This window comes from Solenopsis invicta, chromosome 6 (genome assembly GCF_016802725.1).
Source record: "Solenopsis invicta isolate M01_SB chromosome 6, UNIL_Sinv_3.0, whole genome shotgun sequence".
In the NCBI taxonomy this organism is placed as follows: domain Eukaryota; kingdom Metazoa; phylum Arthropoda; class Insecta; order Hymenoptera; family Formicidae; genus Solenopsis; species Solenopsis invicta.
Window position 1 is genome coordinate 18,717,824 of NC_052669.1, and position 17,611 is coordinate 18,735,434.

The 17,611-nt window shown below is 30.6% G+C and overlaps 3 protein-coding genes across 5 annotated transcripts; all 3 read left to right on the forward strand.

The window, feature by feature from the left end:
* The first annotated feature begins 1,410 nt into the window (after nucleotides 1-1,410).
* LOC105204024 lies at nucleotides 1,411-4,029 on the forward strand. 3 transcript variants are annotated; one of them, XM_011173017.3, is made up of 5 exons: nucleotides 1,411-1,530; nucleotides 1,927-2,108; nucleotides 2,653-2,800; nucleotides 3,391-3,650; nucleotides 3,722-4,029. In XM_011173017.3, exons 2-5 carry the CDS (start codon nucleotides 1,937-1,939, stop codon nucleotides 3,862-3,864), a joined length of 723 nt encoding a protein of 240 aa, XP_011171319.3. In that variant the 5' UTR covers nucleotides 1,411-1,530; nucleotides 1,927-1,936; the 3' UTR covers nucleotides 3,865-4,029. The 3 variants fall into 3 exon arrangements, with proteins under 3 accessions (XP_011171319.3, XP_039306505.1, XP_039306504.1); XM_039450571.1 differs by having other exon boundaries at nucleotides 3,726-3,980; XM_039450570.1 differs by having other exon boundaries at nucleotides 1,494-1,596.
* Nucleotides 4,030-5,316: 1,287 nt separating this feature from the next.
* Nucleotides 5,317-7,948, forward strand: LOC105204022. Its single transcript, XM_026134812.2, has 5 exons — nucleotides 5,317-5,501; nucleotides 5,580-5,771; nucleotides 6,682-6,808; nucleotides 7,409-7,665; nucleotides 7,729-7,948. Exons 2-5 carry the CDS (start codon nucleotides 5,594-5,596, stop codon nucleotides 7,887-7,889), a joined length of 723 nt encoding a protein of 240 aa, XP_025990597.2. The 5' UTR covers nucleotides 5,317-5,501; nucleotides 5,580-5,593; the 3' UTR covers nucleotides 7,890-7,948.
* A 4,751-nt stretch (nucleotides 7,949-12,699) lies between these two features.
* On the forward strand, nucleotides 12,700-17,567 carry LOC120358052. The gene is made up of 5 exons (XM_039450569.1): nucleotides 12,700-13,264; nucleotides 15,482-15,685; nucleotides 16,199-16,334; nucleotides 16,932-17,176; nucleotides 17,243-17,567. The coding sequence occupies exons 1-5, from the start codon at nucleotides 13,105-13,107 to the stop codon at nucleotides 17,401-17,403; spliced, it is 906 nt and encodes a 301-aa protein (XP_039306503.1). The 5' UTR covers nucleotides 12,700-13,104; the 3' UTR covers nucleotides 17,404-17,567.
* The last annotated feature ends 44 nt before the right edge of the window (nucleotides 17,568-17,611 follow it).

Consider the following 17,611-nt stretch of genomic DNA (forward strand, 5'->3'; position numbering starts at 1 on the left):
CGAACACGCTTGTCTTTCGAACGCGCGCGCAGACCTGACGAGCGCAACGGCGAATCGCCGGCGCGCCGTCGTCACGCAGATTGCCGCTTACCCGGCGGAGCGCGCGTTCGAAAGACGATCTCCCCTCGAAAGACGCAGTCCGAGATGGCGCCACCATCCGTGTTCCCACTAAGCAGGAAGAGGCGATTTTATTAAAATGCCTAAAAATTTAGTTAGATGTACAGATATGAAAATAACTTTGTTAGATTATCCGAATAATTATGCAGGACATTCAAATTTGTTAACAGAATGTCGAAAGAAAAAACACTTTTCTATAATGGTTTCTTAAACGTTATTTTATCGGAAAAGAAACGTTTTAGTTAACGTTTTTCTGAGTAGACATTTTAACGCATGAGAAACGTTTCTAAAAATCGCTTATAAAACGTTTTTGAAACGTATATGTGCTACTTGGGAAATTTAATATTTTATTTATAAATTAAGTTTATATGAAATAACAAAGAAATTGGTTTCTATACGTGAGAATGTCTTTTCTCTCTTAGATTAATTTTAAATAAAATTTTAACGTAGGAAAGAAGTTAATAAATTAAAATAAGACAAGACGAGCTTAAGAGCCATGCTGGGTGTTGTGCGCCAAAAACAAATACAAATACCAAAATAAATAGAGTAAACGTTTCTCAACTTTTAATAAACAGTCTTCATCAGTACAAATCAATAAGAGTCTGTGACATCATTTTAAAAAACTAATCGAATCATGTTGGAAAGCGTCTTAGTCTAAAAGTAATCTCGAGGAACGTAGAGACATCGTTTTCGGAACATAATCTGTGAGTTTCGAAAACGTTACCTTGGACAATAATACATATGTCACGTTGGACAATAACACGAAGTTCAGAGATGAAAGCCTCGTGCTGGGTGTTGTGCGCGAAAAACAAATACAAATGCCATTTGTACCCACAACACTCAACACGGTTCTTAAGCTCGTCTTGTCTTGTTTAAATTGTTATTTATAAGAGCCTCGAACTTTTGTTTTAGTTTTTAATTTTTTAATAAAACAAAGTTTATGTGTTTCAAAAACAACTAGTTAAAGTAAAAAATTAAATCGTTAAAAATTAATTAACAAGTTACACTTTTAAGTTACTAATTCTTTAACTTTATTATTTAATTTTTTACTATTTACTACCCAACACTGTTTATAATAAAAATGAGTAGAATCGTTGTCCCATGTCGCAACAATTTATCAATCAAAGGATACTCAATGAGTATTGATGAGGGAAAAAATTCTTTAAGATAATTTTTTAAAAATCTTATAAAATATCGTTTATACGTATTCAAAACAATTCTGTGACATCTACTTAATTATTGTAGAGATATCGGAATTTGTTAGTATAGTGTTCTCTGTTTTGAAATGTGTGCTCTCTGTTTGTATCGCGACTCGGTCGTTGGCTTGCTCCAAAATATTATACGCCCCGAAAGTCAGTGCGAGCATAGCCACGACCGTGACAAGATCGAAGTCAAAAGTCATAGTTAATTCTTGTAAGAAAGAATATTTCTTCCCTTCATTACACATCGCCTTCCAACTAAGATCTCTAACAATTATAAATTTGCATCAAATTTTTTTTTATTTTTTTAGTCATTAAAATTTTTTAAATTTTCCTTAAACTTATCGAAATCTCAAGATTGAATCAACGAGCAGACAATCTATTAAAGATCTCTTAAAGAATTTTTTCTGACAAACAATAAGTAATAATTAGACTGATAACAAGTAGAGGAGAAAAAATATCATATTTGGTCTAAATGAATATAGCGAGATAGAAACTTTTGTTTAGATTAGTTTATCTGTATAAAATATATGGCTAAATTCAATTATAGACCTAACATAATATTCAAAGGTTTCCTGTCAAAATGTTCTCAAATTTGTCTTTATTTCAGCGCCAAAGCAATGACCAAGGTGAGGTTTTTCTTAGTGAGCCACAAAGATCCGTGGATCTTCAAGGAAGTGCGCAAAATCTACTACGTCTTCGACATTTTCAGGAGTTTCGCGAATCTGCGCGAAGCACAGTTATCTATCTTCCCAGGTCTGCAAGGCAGAAACTTCGACATCCTCTGGGAAGGTAAGGTCTCATGCGTGTAAAATTATCTCTACACTGAATTTTGTATTTTTTTAATTATACTGAATTACACATAGTACTGCAAAAGCGAAGACAATAATTCATATTATAAAATTTCAAAAATTGAATTTTTCCTAGTCCTACACTTTTTCTTTTGTGTAATCTTTGAATTACGCTCAGTTTTTAAAAAAATAAATTAGTGCTTTATTGTGTCATTGACAGAATCTTTTTTGTTCAGTTAAAAAAACTCATAAATGATAAAAGTTGACAAAAAATAATAATAAATGACGTTTATATCAAATTTCTGCAAGTTGTGTTTATCTATATCATCGTATTTATATCAATGTGATCAGCGTATAAAAAATAACTCATAAAGAAATAAATCAATAAGAATTTGTAGCAATTGATAGAAAGATCTGAGTGCATATATACATGTTTTCTCCCTGAATGCATATGTATGTATGTACAACATGCGCATTCCCCCCACTTGATTGTTGCTAATGTACTGATCGCAACTATTTAACATGTTGTTTGTATATATGTACAGATGAAGAAGATATGAGTATTACCATAACCAACGATGATGAATTATATATCGCAATGACCGAATTAAAGCGAAAAGAAACCATGGAGGAGGATGTTTTTTACGATATATACATTTTGTTGTCGAAGCAAGATTTGGAAACATGGACAAGGTTGAATAATCACTACTTAAATGTTAAAAATTAAGTAATAAAGTATTAAAAAATTGATAACTTTTAACTTATAATTAGTTAATTTCAAATGAGTCAATTTTTAACTTCAGTCATTATTTTTAAAACACATTTAAATTTAAATTCATTAACTTTGTTCCAAAGTCAGCAACTTCCATCTATCTCTCTAAGCGCCAACTTTTCTTTCTAAATACAAAATTTTGAATGTTAAAATATTAATTTAGAAATTAATGCTAACATATTCTCATACAAATTTATTAAAAAATGAAGTGTAATTGAGAAAAATTGCACGGTTAAAAAAAATTCTATTTTTTTTAATTTTTCTTAAACTTATCAATATCTGAAGATTAAATTAGCAAATAATCTACTATTAAAGAGCTCTTAGAGACTTTTTTTCGACTAAACAATAAGTAAAAATTAGATTGATAACAAGTAAAAGAGAAAAATACCATATTCAGTCTAATCTAAACAAATCTCGGATTCTTTTTAATAACATAACGCTCCTTAGTTATATATTAAATAAGAATTTACAAAAACAATAGATCAATTAAAAGTTTTTGTCTCGTGGCCAGTTTCAATTATAGGCCTACCATCGATACCATGGAAAACGGTTCCTGCAAGAACTTTATTACCAGCGGTGTTAGAGAAGGAATGGGGGAAAAGTGGATGTTCAAGTTACACTTAGTTAATACCGCGAATCCATGCCTCTTCGATGAAATACGTAAACTGAACATCGAAACCAACATCGTATTCAATCTCGCAAATCTGTACACAAAACTAGAAACTATATTTCCAAATCTACAGGGCAAGAATTTCCAAGTCACCTGGAAAGGTATAATAAGATCTTATATGTGTAAAGTTACATAATGTACAATTATTCAACTTTTTTGTATTTATGTATAGATAGACGACATCACAAATGTCCCGGATTCTACATTACCATAACCAACATAGAGGAACTAGCACTTGCAATCGAGGAAATGTATTGGGCATCTACAGATTATTGCCAAAAATTCTACTATCTGTACATTCGGCTATTGAACTAAATACGATAAAGACATAACCAAGATTGAGTAATCACTAATCAAAAAATAAAAAATTAAGTAAAGTATTAGAAATTAATAGCTTTTAAGTTACAATTAGTTAATTTTGAATGATTTAATTTTTAATTTTAATCATTATTTTTAAAATAAATTTAAATTTGAACTTTATTAACTTTATTCCTAAGTCAGTACCTTTTTCCTTCTCTCTAAACGCCAGTTTTTTTTTTCTATGATACCTTGAACAATAAAACATTAGTTTAGAAAAAACTTAATGCTAACATCATATCCCTGTACAAATTAGCACTAATTTATTTTTAAAAATTAAATGTACTTGAAAAAGTGCGAGTCTAACTTTACGAAAAATTCATCTTTTAAACTTTTCCTTGACTTATTGATATCTCAAGATTGTATTATCAAACATTTTACTCATAAAGAACTTTAATATCTATTTCCAGCAACGCAAATTAATTTTAATTTCAGTTTAACTTACTCTTTATCTTTTTTTAGTTCTAAAAATTGTTAAAAGATAAAGAGCAAATTAAACTAAGATTAAAGTTAATCTGCGTTGATAGAAATGGGCATTTAACAAAATTCTTTCTGATAAACAATAAGTGAAAATTAGACTAATTAATTCGATCTCTGAAATCGTTTCAACTATAACGACACGTGAATGGTTTTTATAACGATCGTGGAAAAAGTGTTCGCACTCGCTACTTTATATTCGGTCTTGTTATTTGAGCGCGCGAGATGGGTCGCGTTTTGCATGGGCTATGGTCCACTTGGGCTGTGTTCCGTTTTTACTGGCAGTACTGAAAATTTATAGTTCACGTCACATATACTATACATTTTCAGTACTGGCAGTTAATATCGGAACACAGCCTTGATGTTACAGACGCTTCGAAGCATTTGTAACTTGTCGCAAATGGATCGCAGCCGCATCATATTCCCACATGAAATGAACTAAATAGTATGTTGGCAAGAGTGAGTATCTGCTCGCTACGTTCGTATGGCAGTATTATTTTCTCGTTGGATGCATCCAATGCACCTCGTGGCTAGTGATTGCATTTGACGGCTACAGATGTTCCGAAGCATATTTTGATTGGTCAATTTGTATTTGTAGCATCAAATAGACCGCAGCTACGGTCTTAAGTTATTGGTGAAACCTAGAGATCCTTTAAGGATCTCTAATAGCGAATTTGCTCGGATGCACTAGTGTGCACTAGTGCAGATTAAAGCCGTTGTACATTTATCTAGAATTAAAATAAACTGCAAATATCTCGACTGGCGGAATTTTTAATACTTGTATCTTATCAAATAACATAAAAGAGAAAATTTCATAATTTAATATGTTTATATATTTACATTGACAATGAACACACATCTTACATCAATTCATGTACGTCGACCTTAATGTGCATCAGTGCACACTGGTGCAGTCCAACCGAATTCGCTATAAAACTAATGTATCACTTGTTAACGAACGGTGGAGAGACGCGCACGCACGTACGTACGCTTTGTGATCAACAGAAGAAGAAAGACTTGAAGACTTTACAACGGTTTTATTTTATCCTTGCACAAGCCTCCCATCTCGTTTCATCTTCCCTTCGATAATTTATACGACTCCTGACAAAATATTTAAAGTAATTTATCATCTAATTTTCTACACAATAATTCAAATGTTTCCTGGCAAAATGTCCTCAGATTCCTCTTTATTTCAGCGTTCGTCAAAGCAATGACCAAGTTAAAGTTTAAATTACACGTAGTAAGCGACGAAGATGAAATAAAGATCTACAAGGAAGTGCGCAAAATCAACATCGACGTCACGAGTGTTACGAATCTCAAGAATCTGCACGAGAAAGTGTCAGCTATCTTCCCAAAGCTATACGACGACTTCGACATCTTCTGGGAAGGTGAGATCTTATGTGTGAAAAGTTAGCTCTACACTGAATTTTGTATTTTTTTTAATTATACTAAATTGCGCGTTTTATAGTACTGCAAAAGCGAAGATAATAATTTAAATTATAAAATTTCCAAAATTGAATTTTTCCTAGTCCTACACTTATTCTTTTGTGTAATTCTCGAATTACAATCAATTTTTAAAAAAATAAATTAGTGCTTTGTTGTGTTATTGATACAATTTTTTTCGTTCAGTTAAAAAAACTCATAAATAATAAAAGTTGACAAAAAATAACAATATGTAAGCGTCAGGAAGGCATGGAAAAGCAGGGATAACACAGCTAGTCTCGAAGTACGGTATAATTCTTTATTGTCCCCGTACAATCCCGGCATGGCTATCCATGTCCGGCCACGTTCGAACTCTTTGTCTAGCTTATCCCAAGCAAGTGAACGCACAAGCGCGCTAGTGTAGCGTATCTCAGCCAATCGTGACTCAGATAGTAGCTCAGAGCGAATAACACCGTTGCCTTGGGTCACATGATGTCGCAGACCAATCACAGTGCTCTAAAGGAGCGATGTATACGCACCTAACGACTAAAGCTAGCATTATGCGAAGTATACCGGGTATGACAGGACATTTCTTACAAATAAATGATGTTCATATCAAATTTCTGCAAGTTGTGTTTGGATGTGTTATCTACATCATTGTATGTACCTATATCAATGTGATCAGCACATAAAAAAATAACTCATAAAGAAATAAATCGATAAGAAATTTTAGCAATTGACAAAAAGATCTGAGTTCATATGTACATACATACTTTCTCCTTGAGTGCATATGATGTATATGTGCATTCCCTCCACTTGATTGTTACTAATGTACTGATCATAACTATTTAACTTGTTTTTTGTATATATGTACAGATGAAGAAGATACGATTATTACCATAGCCACCGATGAAGAATTAGAGATCGCATTGAAGGAGATAGCTGCGAAGAATGGCTGGAATAATGTCTACAATCTATTCATTTTGTTGTCAAAGAGAACTAGGTATGGGCAAGGTTGAATAGTCACTAGTTAAATGATAAAAATTAAGTAATAAAGTATTAAAAAATTGATAACTTTTAACTCATGATTAGTTAATTTCAAATGGGTTAATTTTTAATTTCAGTCATTTTTAAAACACTTTTAAATTTAAATTTTTAAACTTTGTTCCCAACTTCCATCCATCTCTCTAAACACCAACTTTACTTTCTACAAAATCTTGAATGTTAAAATATTAATTTAGAAATTAATGTTAACAACATATTCTCGCACAAATTAGTACCAATTTATTTTAAAAAATGAAGTATAATTGAGAAAAAGTGCGCTGTTAAGAAAAATTTTATTTTTTTAATTTTTTCTGAAACTTATCGATATCTGAAGATTAAATTAGCAGATAATCTACTATTAAAGAGCACTGAGAGAATTTTTTCAAATAAACAATAAGTGAAAATTAAACTGATAACAAGTAGAAGAAAAAAAATACCATGTTCAGTCTAATCTAAATGAAACTTATATTTTTTTTATAACACAACGCTCTTTAGTTATATATTAAATAAGAATTAATAAATACAATAGATCAATCAAAAGTTTTTGTCTTGTGGCCAGTTGGCGTTTTAGACCTAGCATCAAAAGCATTGAGAACAATTCCTGTGAGGACATTCTCTCCTTCCAAGTTTGTCGAGCAATGGGGAACAAGTTGATGTTCAAGTTACACGTTGATACAACATATCCATGGATCTGCAATGAAGTACGTAAAGTCAACATCGACGTCGACGTTGTATTGAATCTCGCAAATCTGTACAAAAAACTACAAACTATCTTTCCAATACTGCAAGACAGAAACTTCATTGTCACCTGGAAAGGTGAGTTATATGTGTAAAGTTACATAATGTACAATTATTCAACTTGTTTGTATTTATGTATAGATAAAGAATGTGAAAAATATTCCGGAATGTACATTACCATAGCCACCAGAGAGGAACTAGCACTTGCACTGGAAGAAATGTATTGGATAGCTAAAGAAAATAACAAGAATTTCTACAATCTGTACATTTGGCTATTGAAGTACGATAAAGACCAAGATTGAGTAATCACTAATCAAAAAATAAAAAATTAAGTAAAGTATTAGAAATTAATAGCTTTTAAGTTACAATTAGTTAATTTCGAATGATTTAATTTTTAATTTTAACTATTATTTTTAAAATAAATTTAAATTTGAACTTATTAACTTTATTCCTAAGTCAACAACTTTTTCCTTCTCTTTAAACGCGTTTTTTTTGTGATTCCTTGAACATTAAAACATTAGTTTAAAAAAAGCTTAATGTTAACATCATATCCCCGAATAAATTAGCATTAATTTACTTTAAAAAATTGAATGTACTTGAAAAAGTGCGAGTGTAATTCTATGAAAAATTCATTTTTTAAACTTTTCCTTGACTTATTGGTATTTCAAGATTGTATCATCGAACATTTCACTCATGAAAAACTTTAATATCTATTTCCAGCAACGCAGACTAACTTTAATTTTAGTTTAACTTACTCTTTATCTTTTTTTTAGTTCTAAAAATTAGAAAAAAATCCAGAGCAAGTTAAACTGAGATTAAAGTTAATCTGCGTTGATAGAAATAAGCATTTAAATTCTTTCTGATAAACAATAAGTGAAAATTAGCCTAATTAGTTCGATCTCTGAAATCGTTTCAACTGTAACGACACATGAATGGTTTTTATAACGATCGTAAGGAAAAAGTGTTCGCATTCGCTACTTTTTATTCGGTCTTGCTATTCGAGCGCGCGAGATGGGTCGCGGTTTTGCGTGGGCTACGGTCCACTTGATGTTACAGACGCTTCGAAGCATTTGTAGCTTGTCAAATGGATCGCAACCGCAGTACGCGCAGTCTCGACGTACGCGCACGCTGATATTGAAAAATTAGCACGAATTGCATATGCGCGCCGAGATAGCGCGAAGCAAATATTATATCGCTTCGGCGCTTGTTCATCCTGGTTTACCCATCTATCCTTCGGTCGAGTAGTGGAAGTCGGTTATTCGCGAAGAGTATATCTGGTGCATCGTTACAACTCCAGCGTTCGTCGAGCTAAAGCAACGATTACGATCTGCGGCGGAGCAAACACCTCAATAGAAGATTTTGTAAGACTCTTTTTCTTATGATTGGTTTATACTTTCAGATCTTGCAGGAATTAAGGATAAAAACCAATCGTGTTGAATCTTGCAACAGTTGAAAAGCTGCGTTTTCTGTTGAACGCAGTTTCGACTTGCAAAGTTCCAATTACACTTAATAGATAAGGATCAATGGACCGTCAAGGAAGTACGCATAGTTCACCTTTTTTTCAGTATAAGCACTTTCGCGAGTCTGCGCATAAAACTGCAAACTATCTTCCCATGTCTGCAACGCAAGAACTTCGATATCTTCTGGAAAAGTGAGGTCTTATGTGTGTAAAGTTAGGCCTACACTAAATTTTGTATTTTTTTAATCGAGTTGAATTACACGTTTATATAATATCGCAAAAGCGAAGACAATAATTCAAATTATAAGAAAATTTCAAAAATTGAATTTTTTTGTATCACATTTTTCCTGCATTTTTTCTCAATTGCGCTCAATTAAAAGACAAACAAATTAGTGTTTCATTGTGCCATTAATACAATTTTATTTTTTCATTCAATTAAAAAAAAAAATAAATGATATAAAATTGGCAAGAAATAACAATAATTTGATATTTGTATCAAATCTGTGCAAGTTGTGTTATCTGTATCATTGTATCTATCATCTGTTTGTTTGCAACACATCACCATTAATCGGGTTTAGTAACATCCGTAGTTATAAAATTGGCCAATTATAGTCATTCCATTCTGTACAGGATTTCTTATAATTGGTCAGTTTTATAACATCGATGTTATAATTCGGACCGTGTAAACGTAATCAGTGGCCGGTATTCATGGTCGATTCTTATTTCAAGATGGTCTTAAGTAGTTTTAAGATGTTAATACGATTGGTGGATGATATCTTAAGATGATACTTAAGACGATCTTAAACATAAGAATCGACCATGAATACCGGCCAACGTGATCAGCATATAAAAAATTTTGATAACTTGTGAATCAATAGAAATCATGGAAATTGATAAAAATCTCCGAGTGTATATGTATGTAACAGTCAGTTAATAAAAAGTTGCAACAGGTGGCTACTTTCTTTTTTTCGGAATGCAGAAAAATTTTGATATTGCGAACCACCATTTTTGAATGCATCTAGTAAGCGATTAGAATAGCTGTCGAAATAAGAGCAAGTTTTTTAATTCATCGATTGATCAATCGCATTATGCGCAAATGCAACTTTATACTTTTTGTAGAAGCTGCATTTGCGCATAACGCGACTGATCGATCGATGAATTAAAAAACTCTCTAATACGGACGTAAATTCTACAATGTAAAACATAGAAACATGTATGTATATTCAAAAAAAATTATCGACAAAAAGTGTTGCATCCTGTTGCAATCTTTTATTGACCAATTGTTATGCCCGTATTAGACTAGAGATTAAGATTGAGATTGGATTGGAATTTAATCAATTCGAAGAAAGAAAACCAAACTCAAATTCAGTTAATTTTGCATTGGTTGGTCAAATTCCAATTCAATTGCAATCTCAACATCTAGTTTGATTACAACTTTACATTCTCTGTGTGCACATCCTCTATTGTTAAAAGACAGAGTGTTGATAATGAACTGATTGCAACTATTCAACTTGTTTTTTGTATTTATGTATAGATGAAAAAGATGAATGTGTTTCCATATGCAACGATCACGAATTACAGATGGCATTATATTATATATATGAAGCTGATGAAAAAAAGGACATCCAGAAAATAGTGTTTTCCATCTATACATTCGGCTGTCAAAATAAGACGTGATACAGAAATAGGCAGGATTGGGTAGTCACTATTTAAATTAAAAATTAAATAATAAAGTTAATAACTCTTAACTTACAACTAGTTAGTTTCAAATGAGCTAATTTTTAACTTCAACCAGTTTCTTTCTTGATTCTTTGTTATTCTATAGAAACTTAATTCATAAATAAAATATTAAATTTATTTAATAATTTGTATTGTAATTATTTTGTTGTAATCCAATTTTAAAAAATATAACGTGTTAATTTAATACAAATAAGGTTTTTCAAAATTAATTTTTAATCTAACTTATTTTAATCTTAATGCACTGCATTTAAATTAAATTAAGATTAAAGTTAATCTGCAATAGTAGAAATAAACAGCAGTGAATTCATAAATCTGAATTTAATATGTGAGTACATACACATTTAAACACCGTATACGATCATAACGATGTTTTTGAGAACACATTAAATATATAAGGAAAAACAGAAGTAAAATAATTTAACATAATTTAAGAAACAATAAAAATTAGACTTATGGTATGTGTTTGATGTAGACAGAGCAGAATAGCGAAAACTTAATTTTGTGTTTCATTCATCTCCTAATTAAAATGAGTTAATTTTTAACTTCAGTCATTATTTTTAAAACACATTTAAATTTAAATTTATTAACTTTGTTCCAAAGTCAGCAACTTCCATCTATCTCTCTAAACGCCAACTTTTCTTTCTAAATACAAAATTTTGAATGTTAAAATATTAATTTAGAAATTAATTAATTTAACATATTCTCGCACAAATTTATTTTAAAAAATAAAGTGTAATTGAGAAAAGGTGTACGGTTAAGGAAAATTCTATTTTTAAAATTTTTCTTAAACTTATCGATATCTAAAGATTAAATTAACAGATAATCTACTATTAAAGAGCTCTTACAGAATTTTTTTCGAATAAATAATAAGTGAAAATTAGACTGATAACAAGTAAAGGAGAAAAATACTATATTCAGTCTAATCTAAACCAATCTTGAATTTTTTTTGATAACATAATGCTCTTCAGTTATATATTAAATAACAAAAACGATAGATCAATCAAAAGTTTTTGTCTCGTGGCTAGTTTCGATTATAGGCCTATCATCGATAGCATTGAAAACGTTTCCTGCAAGGACATTCTTCCCTTCACTGCTAAACGAGCAATGAGGAACTAGTGGATGTTCAAGTTACACATAGTTAATACCGAGAATCCGTGCCTCTTCGATGAAGTACGTAAAATCAACATCGACACCAACGTCATATTGAATCTCGCAAATCTGTACACAAAACTACAAACTATCTTTCCAAGTCTACAGGACAAGAATTTCGATGTCACCTGGACAGGTGCGATCTTATACGTGTAAAGTTACATAATGTACAATTATTCAACTTTTCTGTATTTATGTATAGATAAACAATGTGAAAAATGTCCCGGAATCTATATTACCATAGCCACCAGAAAGGAACTAGCACTTGCATTGGAGGAAATGTATTGGATAGCTAGAGAAAATAACAAGAATTTCTACAATCTGTACATTCTATTGAGAAACGACCATGACCCATAAAGAGGGGTATTCTAAATTAAAAAATTTAGTCTAATCAAAAAATTAAGTAATAAAGTATTAGAAATTAATAGCTTTTAAGTTACAATTAGTTAATTTCAAATAATTTAATTTTTAATTTCAATCATTATTTTTCAAATAAATTTAAATTAACTTTATTCCTAAGTCAATAACTTTTCCTTCTCTCTAAATGCCAGTTTTTTTTTTCTATGATACCTTGAACAATAATACATTAGTTTAGAAAAAGTTTAATGTTAACATCATATCCCCGTACAAATTAGCACTAATTTATTTTAAAAAATTGAATGTACTTGAAAAAAAGTGCAAGTTTATAAAAAATTTATTTTTTAAACTTTTCTTTGACTTATTGATATCTCAACATTGTATTATCAGACATCTACTTATAAAAAACTTTTAAATAATTCTTTCCGATGAACAATAAGTGAAAATTAGACTGATAACAAGTAGAGGAGAAAAAATACCATATTCGATCTAAATGAATATAGCCACGAGATAAAAACTTTTGATTAGTTTATCTATATAAAATATAGATGAACTAACATAATTGTAAGATATCTAGTGATAAGCATACTGTCGGATATGATTGTACCCAGGATCGGTAACGATATGGTATCGGTACTCGGTACTGCGCGTGGCGCGGCTATTAGACCAGCTACTTGGTCGCTTGAGATACGGGCTATGGTCCATTGACTGCCAGTGCGCGCTGTTTCACTGTGAAGCTTAGTGCCGAATTTTTGGCCTTTCGTGCAAGATTTTGGTACGAGCTTCCAGAGACGGTGCAAGTTCAGTGCAACATGGCTGCGCGGAACGCAATTGGATTAGCAATTGCATTGCTAGTTTTGTTTTCTTCATCATCATCTAGCAATGAAGAATTATTAGAAAATTCGCGGAAAATTCCAAAAATCAAAAACTTTGTTCAGGTGGTGCATAATCTAACGGATAAAGTACATTTACGTAAGTACATTTGTTTTCATTGTTTCTGCAGATTGTATTGTATTACGCGTGAAGCAATAATATATATTGTATAAATATAGTAGTATAAATTATATAAATATTGTAGTATCAATATTGTATAAATATTGTAGTATCAATACTACAAATAATTATATTATTAATAATTGTATTAGTAATTACATCCAATACAGCACAGAAAACTGCAGCAATGTTGCAATGTTGCAGATTGCAATGCAATATTACGGAGATATTGCAGAAACATATGCCTGCAACATCTCATGGTATATGCCAGTAATATTTCGGAAACATTGCAATATCATAATTTTTTTATAAAGTAATGGCAATAAAGAGCCAAGCAGAATATTCGCAACTAATAATATATTAATTTAACTCATCTATAATTATTCATCCACATTTAGCAAACTAAACTCGGGCGACGTTACTAAAATTTTCCGTTGAATCTCTACATTCCCTAACAGCACAACCGTCCATATGTCGACTGTAAAAGTCGATTCATCCAAGTCAGGCTTTCAGAGTTGACTGCAAATCAACTTTGCATAGACGTCTACTGACATCGTTCAAATGTTGACTCTAAGACGTCTAGAAAAAGTTATGCGACCCCGTGTGCATAATATTATTGAGAAACATGAATATTCATATCAACAGACGAAATAAGTCCATATATGAAAAAACCTTAGTGTTCTAAGGAAGAAACTTCGATCTACATCCCAATGAACAAACAATATTTTTCAATTCTTTTTTAATAAAATTTTTTTCATATTTAATTTAATTATTGTATTATATTGATATATATTTTCTAATTGCATTTTTATTTCAACAAATAACAGAAAAATTATTGCAAATGCTATTCTGCATTTGCACAATTAATAAAAAAAAATTATAATTTTATATTTGTTTATATAAATACCGTGCTTTAATTATACATATTTTATTTTTTCGATAACGTATATTGACATGATGTACCAGTTATATACACATATCAGCATAAAGTGCTCACAGGTCATCATGAGGAATCAATTCGCAGCGCAATCACGGAGGTCAAACAACATTCATCGGAGTTGCGATTTGGACCGGGTGACCACTTGAAAATTTCCCAAAAAAAATTTCCGAGATTTTTTGCAAAAAATGTTTTTTAAAATATTACACAAATATTGTTTTGTTTATTGGAATTATGTAGTGTAATAATATTTATGTGAATATTTTGGAAAAATTCATAACATTGCAATGTTGCTGGGATGTTTCAATGCAATATTTCAAAAAGCAGACATCTTATCGTTGCTGCTATCTTCTGGCAATGTTGCAGCAATATTTCGCAATTAAAATGCAATATTACAATGTTTCAATGAAATCATTCTGCAATGTTCCTGCAATCTCTCTGTGCTGTATGGAATTATTATTAATTAATATTATTATTGTTATTACTATTATTACTATTATTATTATTATTATTATTATTATTATTATTTTACTATTATTACTATTACTATCATTATTATTATTTTTATTTTTATTATAATATTACATTATAATTATTAATTATTTTTAATCTGAAGGAATCTGTGGTACTTACCAATTAATTTTATTTTAAATTAAATTATTACAGTTCAAAAGTAATTTCCGCGTTGCAAAAACAACAGCCTACAAAATAATAGAGCTGTATGAATATTCCGGATTCTATCTGTCTGATTCTATACTCTCTAATTTTTCGTATAAAGTTAATTTAGCTGGATCAATTGATAGATTACATATTTCGTCACTGACTTTAAAGTCAATAGTCAGTGCCATAATAAATTTATAAAACTAATAAAATATCACAAAAAACCGCAGTGAAAATAATGATGTGTGTTTAACTGGCAGTGTAAGAAACTTGCACTTTCGATGCACTTTAGGCAGTGCTGCTTGCACTCGGCGAGTTTCCAGTGTGCACTCAGTGCTACCCAGTGAAAAACGCTTTAATTGTTAACGAACGGTGGAGAGACACGCACGCACGCACGCTTTGTGATCAAGAGAAGAATGAAGACTTAAACTTTACAACGCTAACGATTTTATTTTATCCTTGCTCCTATCTCGTCCCGTCTTCCCTTCGATAATTTATATGACTTCTGACAAAATATTTAAAGTAATTTACCATATAATTGTCTACATAATATTCAAATGTTTCCTGACAAAATGTCCTCAGATTCCTCTTTATTTCAGCGTTCGCCAAAGCAATGACCAAGTTGAAGTTCAAGTTACACCTAGTAAGACAAATGTCTACAAGCAGTCCAAAGTGGTCCCAGAATGAACTGCGCAAAATCAACATCGACGTCACGAGTGTCATGAATTTCAAGAATTTGCGCGAAAAAGTGTCAACTATCTTCCTTCTGTCCGACGTGTCATCCTTCGACATCTTCTGGAAAGGTGAGGTCTTATGTGTGAGAAGTTAGCTCTATACTGAATTTTGTATTTTTTTAATTATACTAAATTACGCGTTTTATAGTACTGCAAAAGCGAAAATAATAATTCAAATTATAAAATTTCAAAAATTGAATTTTTCCTAGTCGTACACTTATTCTTTTGTGTAATTCTCGAATTATACTCAATTTAAAAAATAAATAAATTAGTGCTTTGTTGTGTTATTGACACAATTTTTTTCGTTCAGTTAAAAAAACTCAAATGATAAAAGTTGACAAAAAATAACAATAAATGATGTTTATATCAAATTTCTGCAAGTTGTGTTATCTATGTATATCATTGTACCTGTATCAATGTGATCAAGACATAAAAAATAACTCGTAAAAAAATAAATCGATAAGAAATTCTAGCAATTGACAAAAAAATATGAGTGCATATGTACATGAGCATTCCCTCCACTTGATTGTTGCTCATGTACTGATCGCAACTATTTAACTTGTTGTTTGTATATATGTATAGATGAAGAAGATACGATGATTATCATAACTACCGATGAAGAATTAGAGATCGCACTGAAGGATATAGCTACGAAGAATGGCTGGAATAATGTCTACGATCTATACATTTTGGTGGAGAATCATTATTCATGGACAAGGTTGAATAGTCACTAATTAAATGTTAAAAATTAAGTAATAAAGTATTAAAAAATTGATAACTTTTAACTTATAATTACTTAATTTCAAATGAGTTAATTTTTAACTTCAGTCATTATGTTTAAAACACATTCAAATTCAAATTTATTAACTTTGTTCCAAAATCAATAACTTCCATCTGTCTCTCTAAGCGCCAACTTTTCTTTCTAAATACAAAATTTTGAATGTTAAAATATTAATTTAGAAAGTAATGCTAACATATTTTCGCACAAATTTGTTTTAAAAAATTAAGTGTAATTGAGAAAAAGTGCGCGGTTAAGAAAAATTCTATTTTTTTAATTTTTCTTAAACTTATCGATATCTGAAGATTAAATTAGCAGATAATCTACTATTAAAGAGCTCTTAGAGAATTTTTTTTTCAAATAAACAATAAGTGAAAATTAAACAAATAACAAGTAAAAGTACCATATTTAGTCTAATCTAAATGAATCTTATATTTTTTTTATAACATAACGCTCTTTAGTTATATATTAAATAAGAATTAACAAAAACGATAGATTAATCAAAAGTTTTTATCTTGTGGCCAATTTCAATTATAGGTCTATCGATAGCATGGAGAACGTTTCCTGCGAGGACATTCTTCCCTTCACTGCTAAACGAGCAATGGGGGACAAGTGGATGTTCAAGTTACACATGATTGATACAATGCGTTCGTGGACCCGCAGTGAAGTACATAAAATCAACATCGACATCAACGACGTATTGAATCTCACAAATCTGTACAAAAAACTACAAACTATCTTTCCAAGGCTGCAGGGCAGTTACTTCGATGTCGCCTGGAAAGGTGAGATCTTATATGTGTAAAGTTATATAATGTATAATTATTCAAATGTTTTGTATTTATGTATAGATAAAGAATGTGAAAAATATCCCGGAATCTACATTACCATAGCCACCAGAGAGGAACTAGCACTTGCATTAGAGGAAATGTATTGGAGAGCTAGAGAAAATAACAAGAATTTCTACAATCTATATATTCTATTGAGACAAGACGCGAATGTCATGGAATAGAGAGGGGCGTAATCTAAATTAAAAAATTTAGTCTAATCAAAAAATTAAGTAATATAGTATTAGAAATTAAGAATTTTTAACTTCCAATTAGTTAATTTCAAATGATTTAATTTTTAATTTTAATCATTTTTAAAATAAATTTAAATTTGAATTTATTAACTTTATTCCTAAGTTAACAACATTTTCCTTCTTTCTAAACGCGTTTTTC

Coding starts and splice junctions, on each gene's coding strand:
- LOC105204024 (XM_011173017.3), top strand. CDS start 1,937: ATGACCAAGGTGAGGTTTTTCTTAGTGAGCCACAAAGATCCGTGGATC. Junction 2,801..3,390: donor GATTTGGAAACATGGACAAG/GTTGAATAATCA, acceptor TCTCGTGGCCAG/TTTCAATTATAGGCCTACCA. Junction 3,651..3,721: donor TTTCCAAGTCACCTGGAAAG/GTATAATAAGAT, acceptor ATTTATGTATAG/ATAGACGACATCACAAATGT.
- LOC105204022 (XM_026134812.2), top strand. CDS start 5,594: ATGACCAAGTTAAAGTTTAAATTACACGTAGTAAGCGACGAAGATGAA. Junction 6,809..7,408: donor TTGTTGTCAAAGAGAACTAG/GTATGGGCAAGG, acceptor TCTTGTGGCCAG/TTGGCGTTTTAGACCTAGCA. Junction 7,666..7,728: donor CTTCATTGTCACCTGGAAAG/GTGAGTTATATG, acceptor ATTTATGTATAG/ATAAAGAATGTGAAAAATAT.
- LOC120358052 (XM_039450569.1), top strand. CDS start 13,105: ATGGCTGCGCGGAACGCAATTGGATTAGCAATTGCATTGCTAGTTTTG. Junction 13,265..15,481: donor AACGGATAAAGTACATTTAC/GTAAGTACATTT, acceptor TCTTTATTTCAG/CGTTCGCCAAAGCAATGACC. Junction 17,177..17,242: donor CTTCGATGTCGCCTGGAAAG/GTGAGATCTTAT, acceptor ATTTATGTATAG/ATAAAGAATGTGAAAAATAT.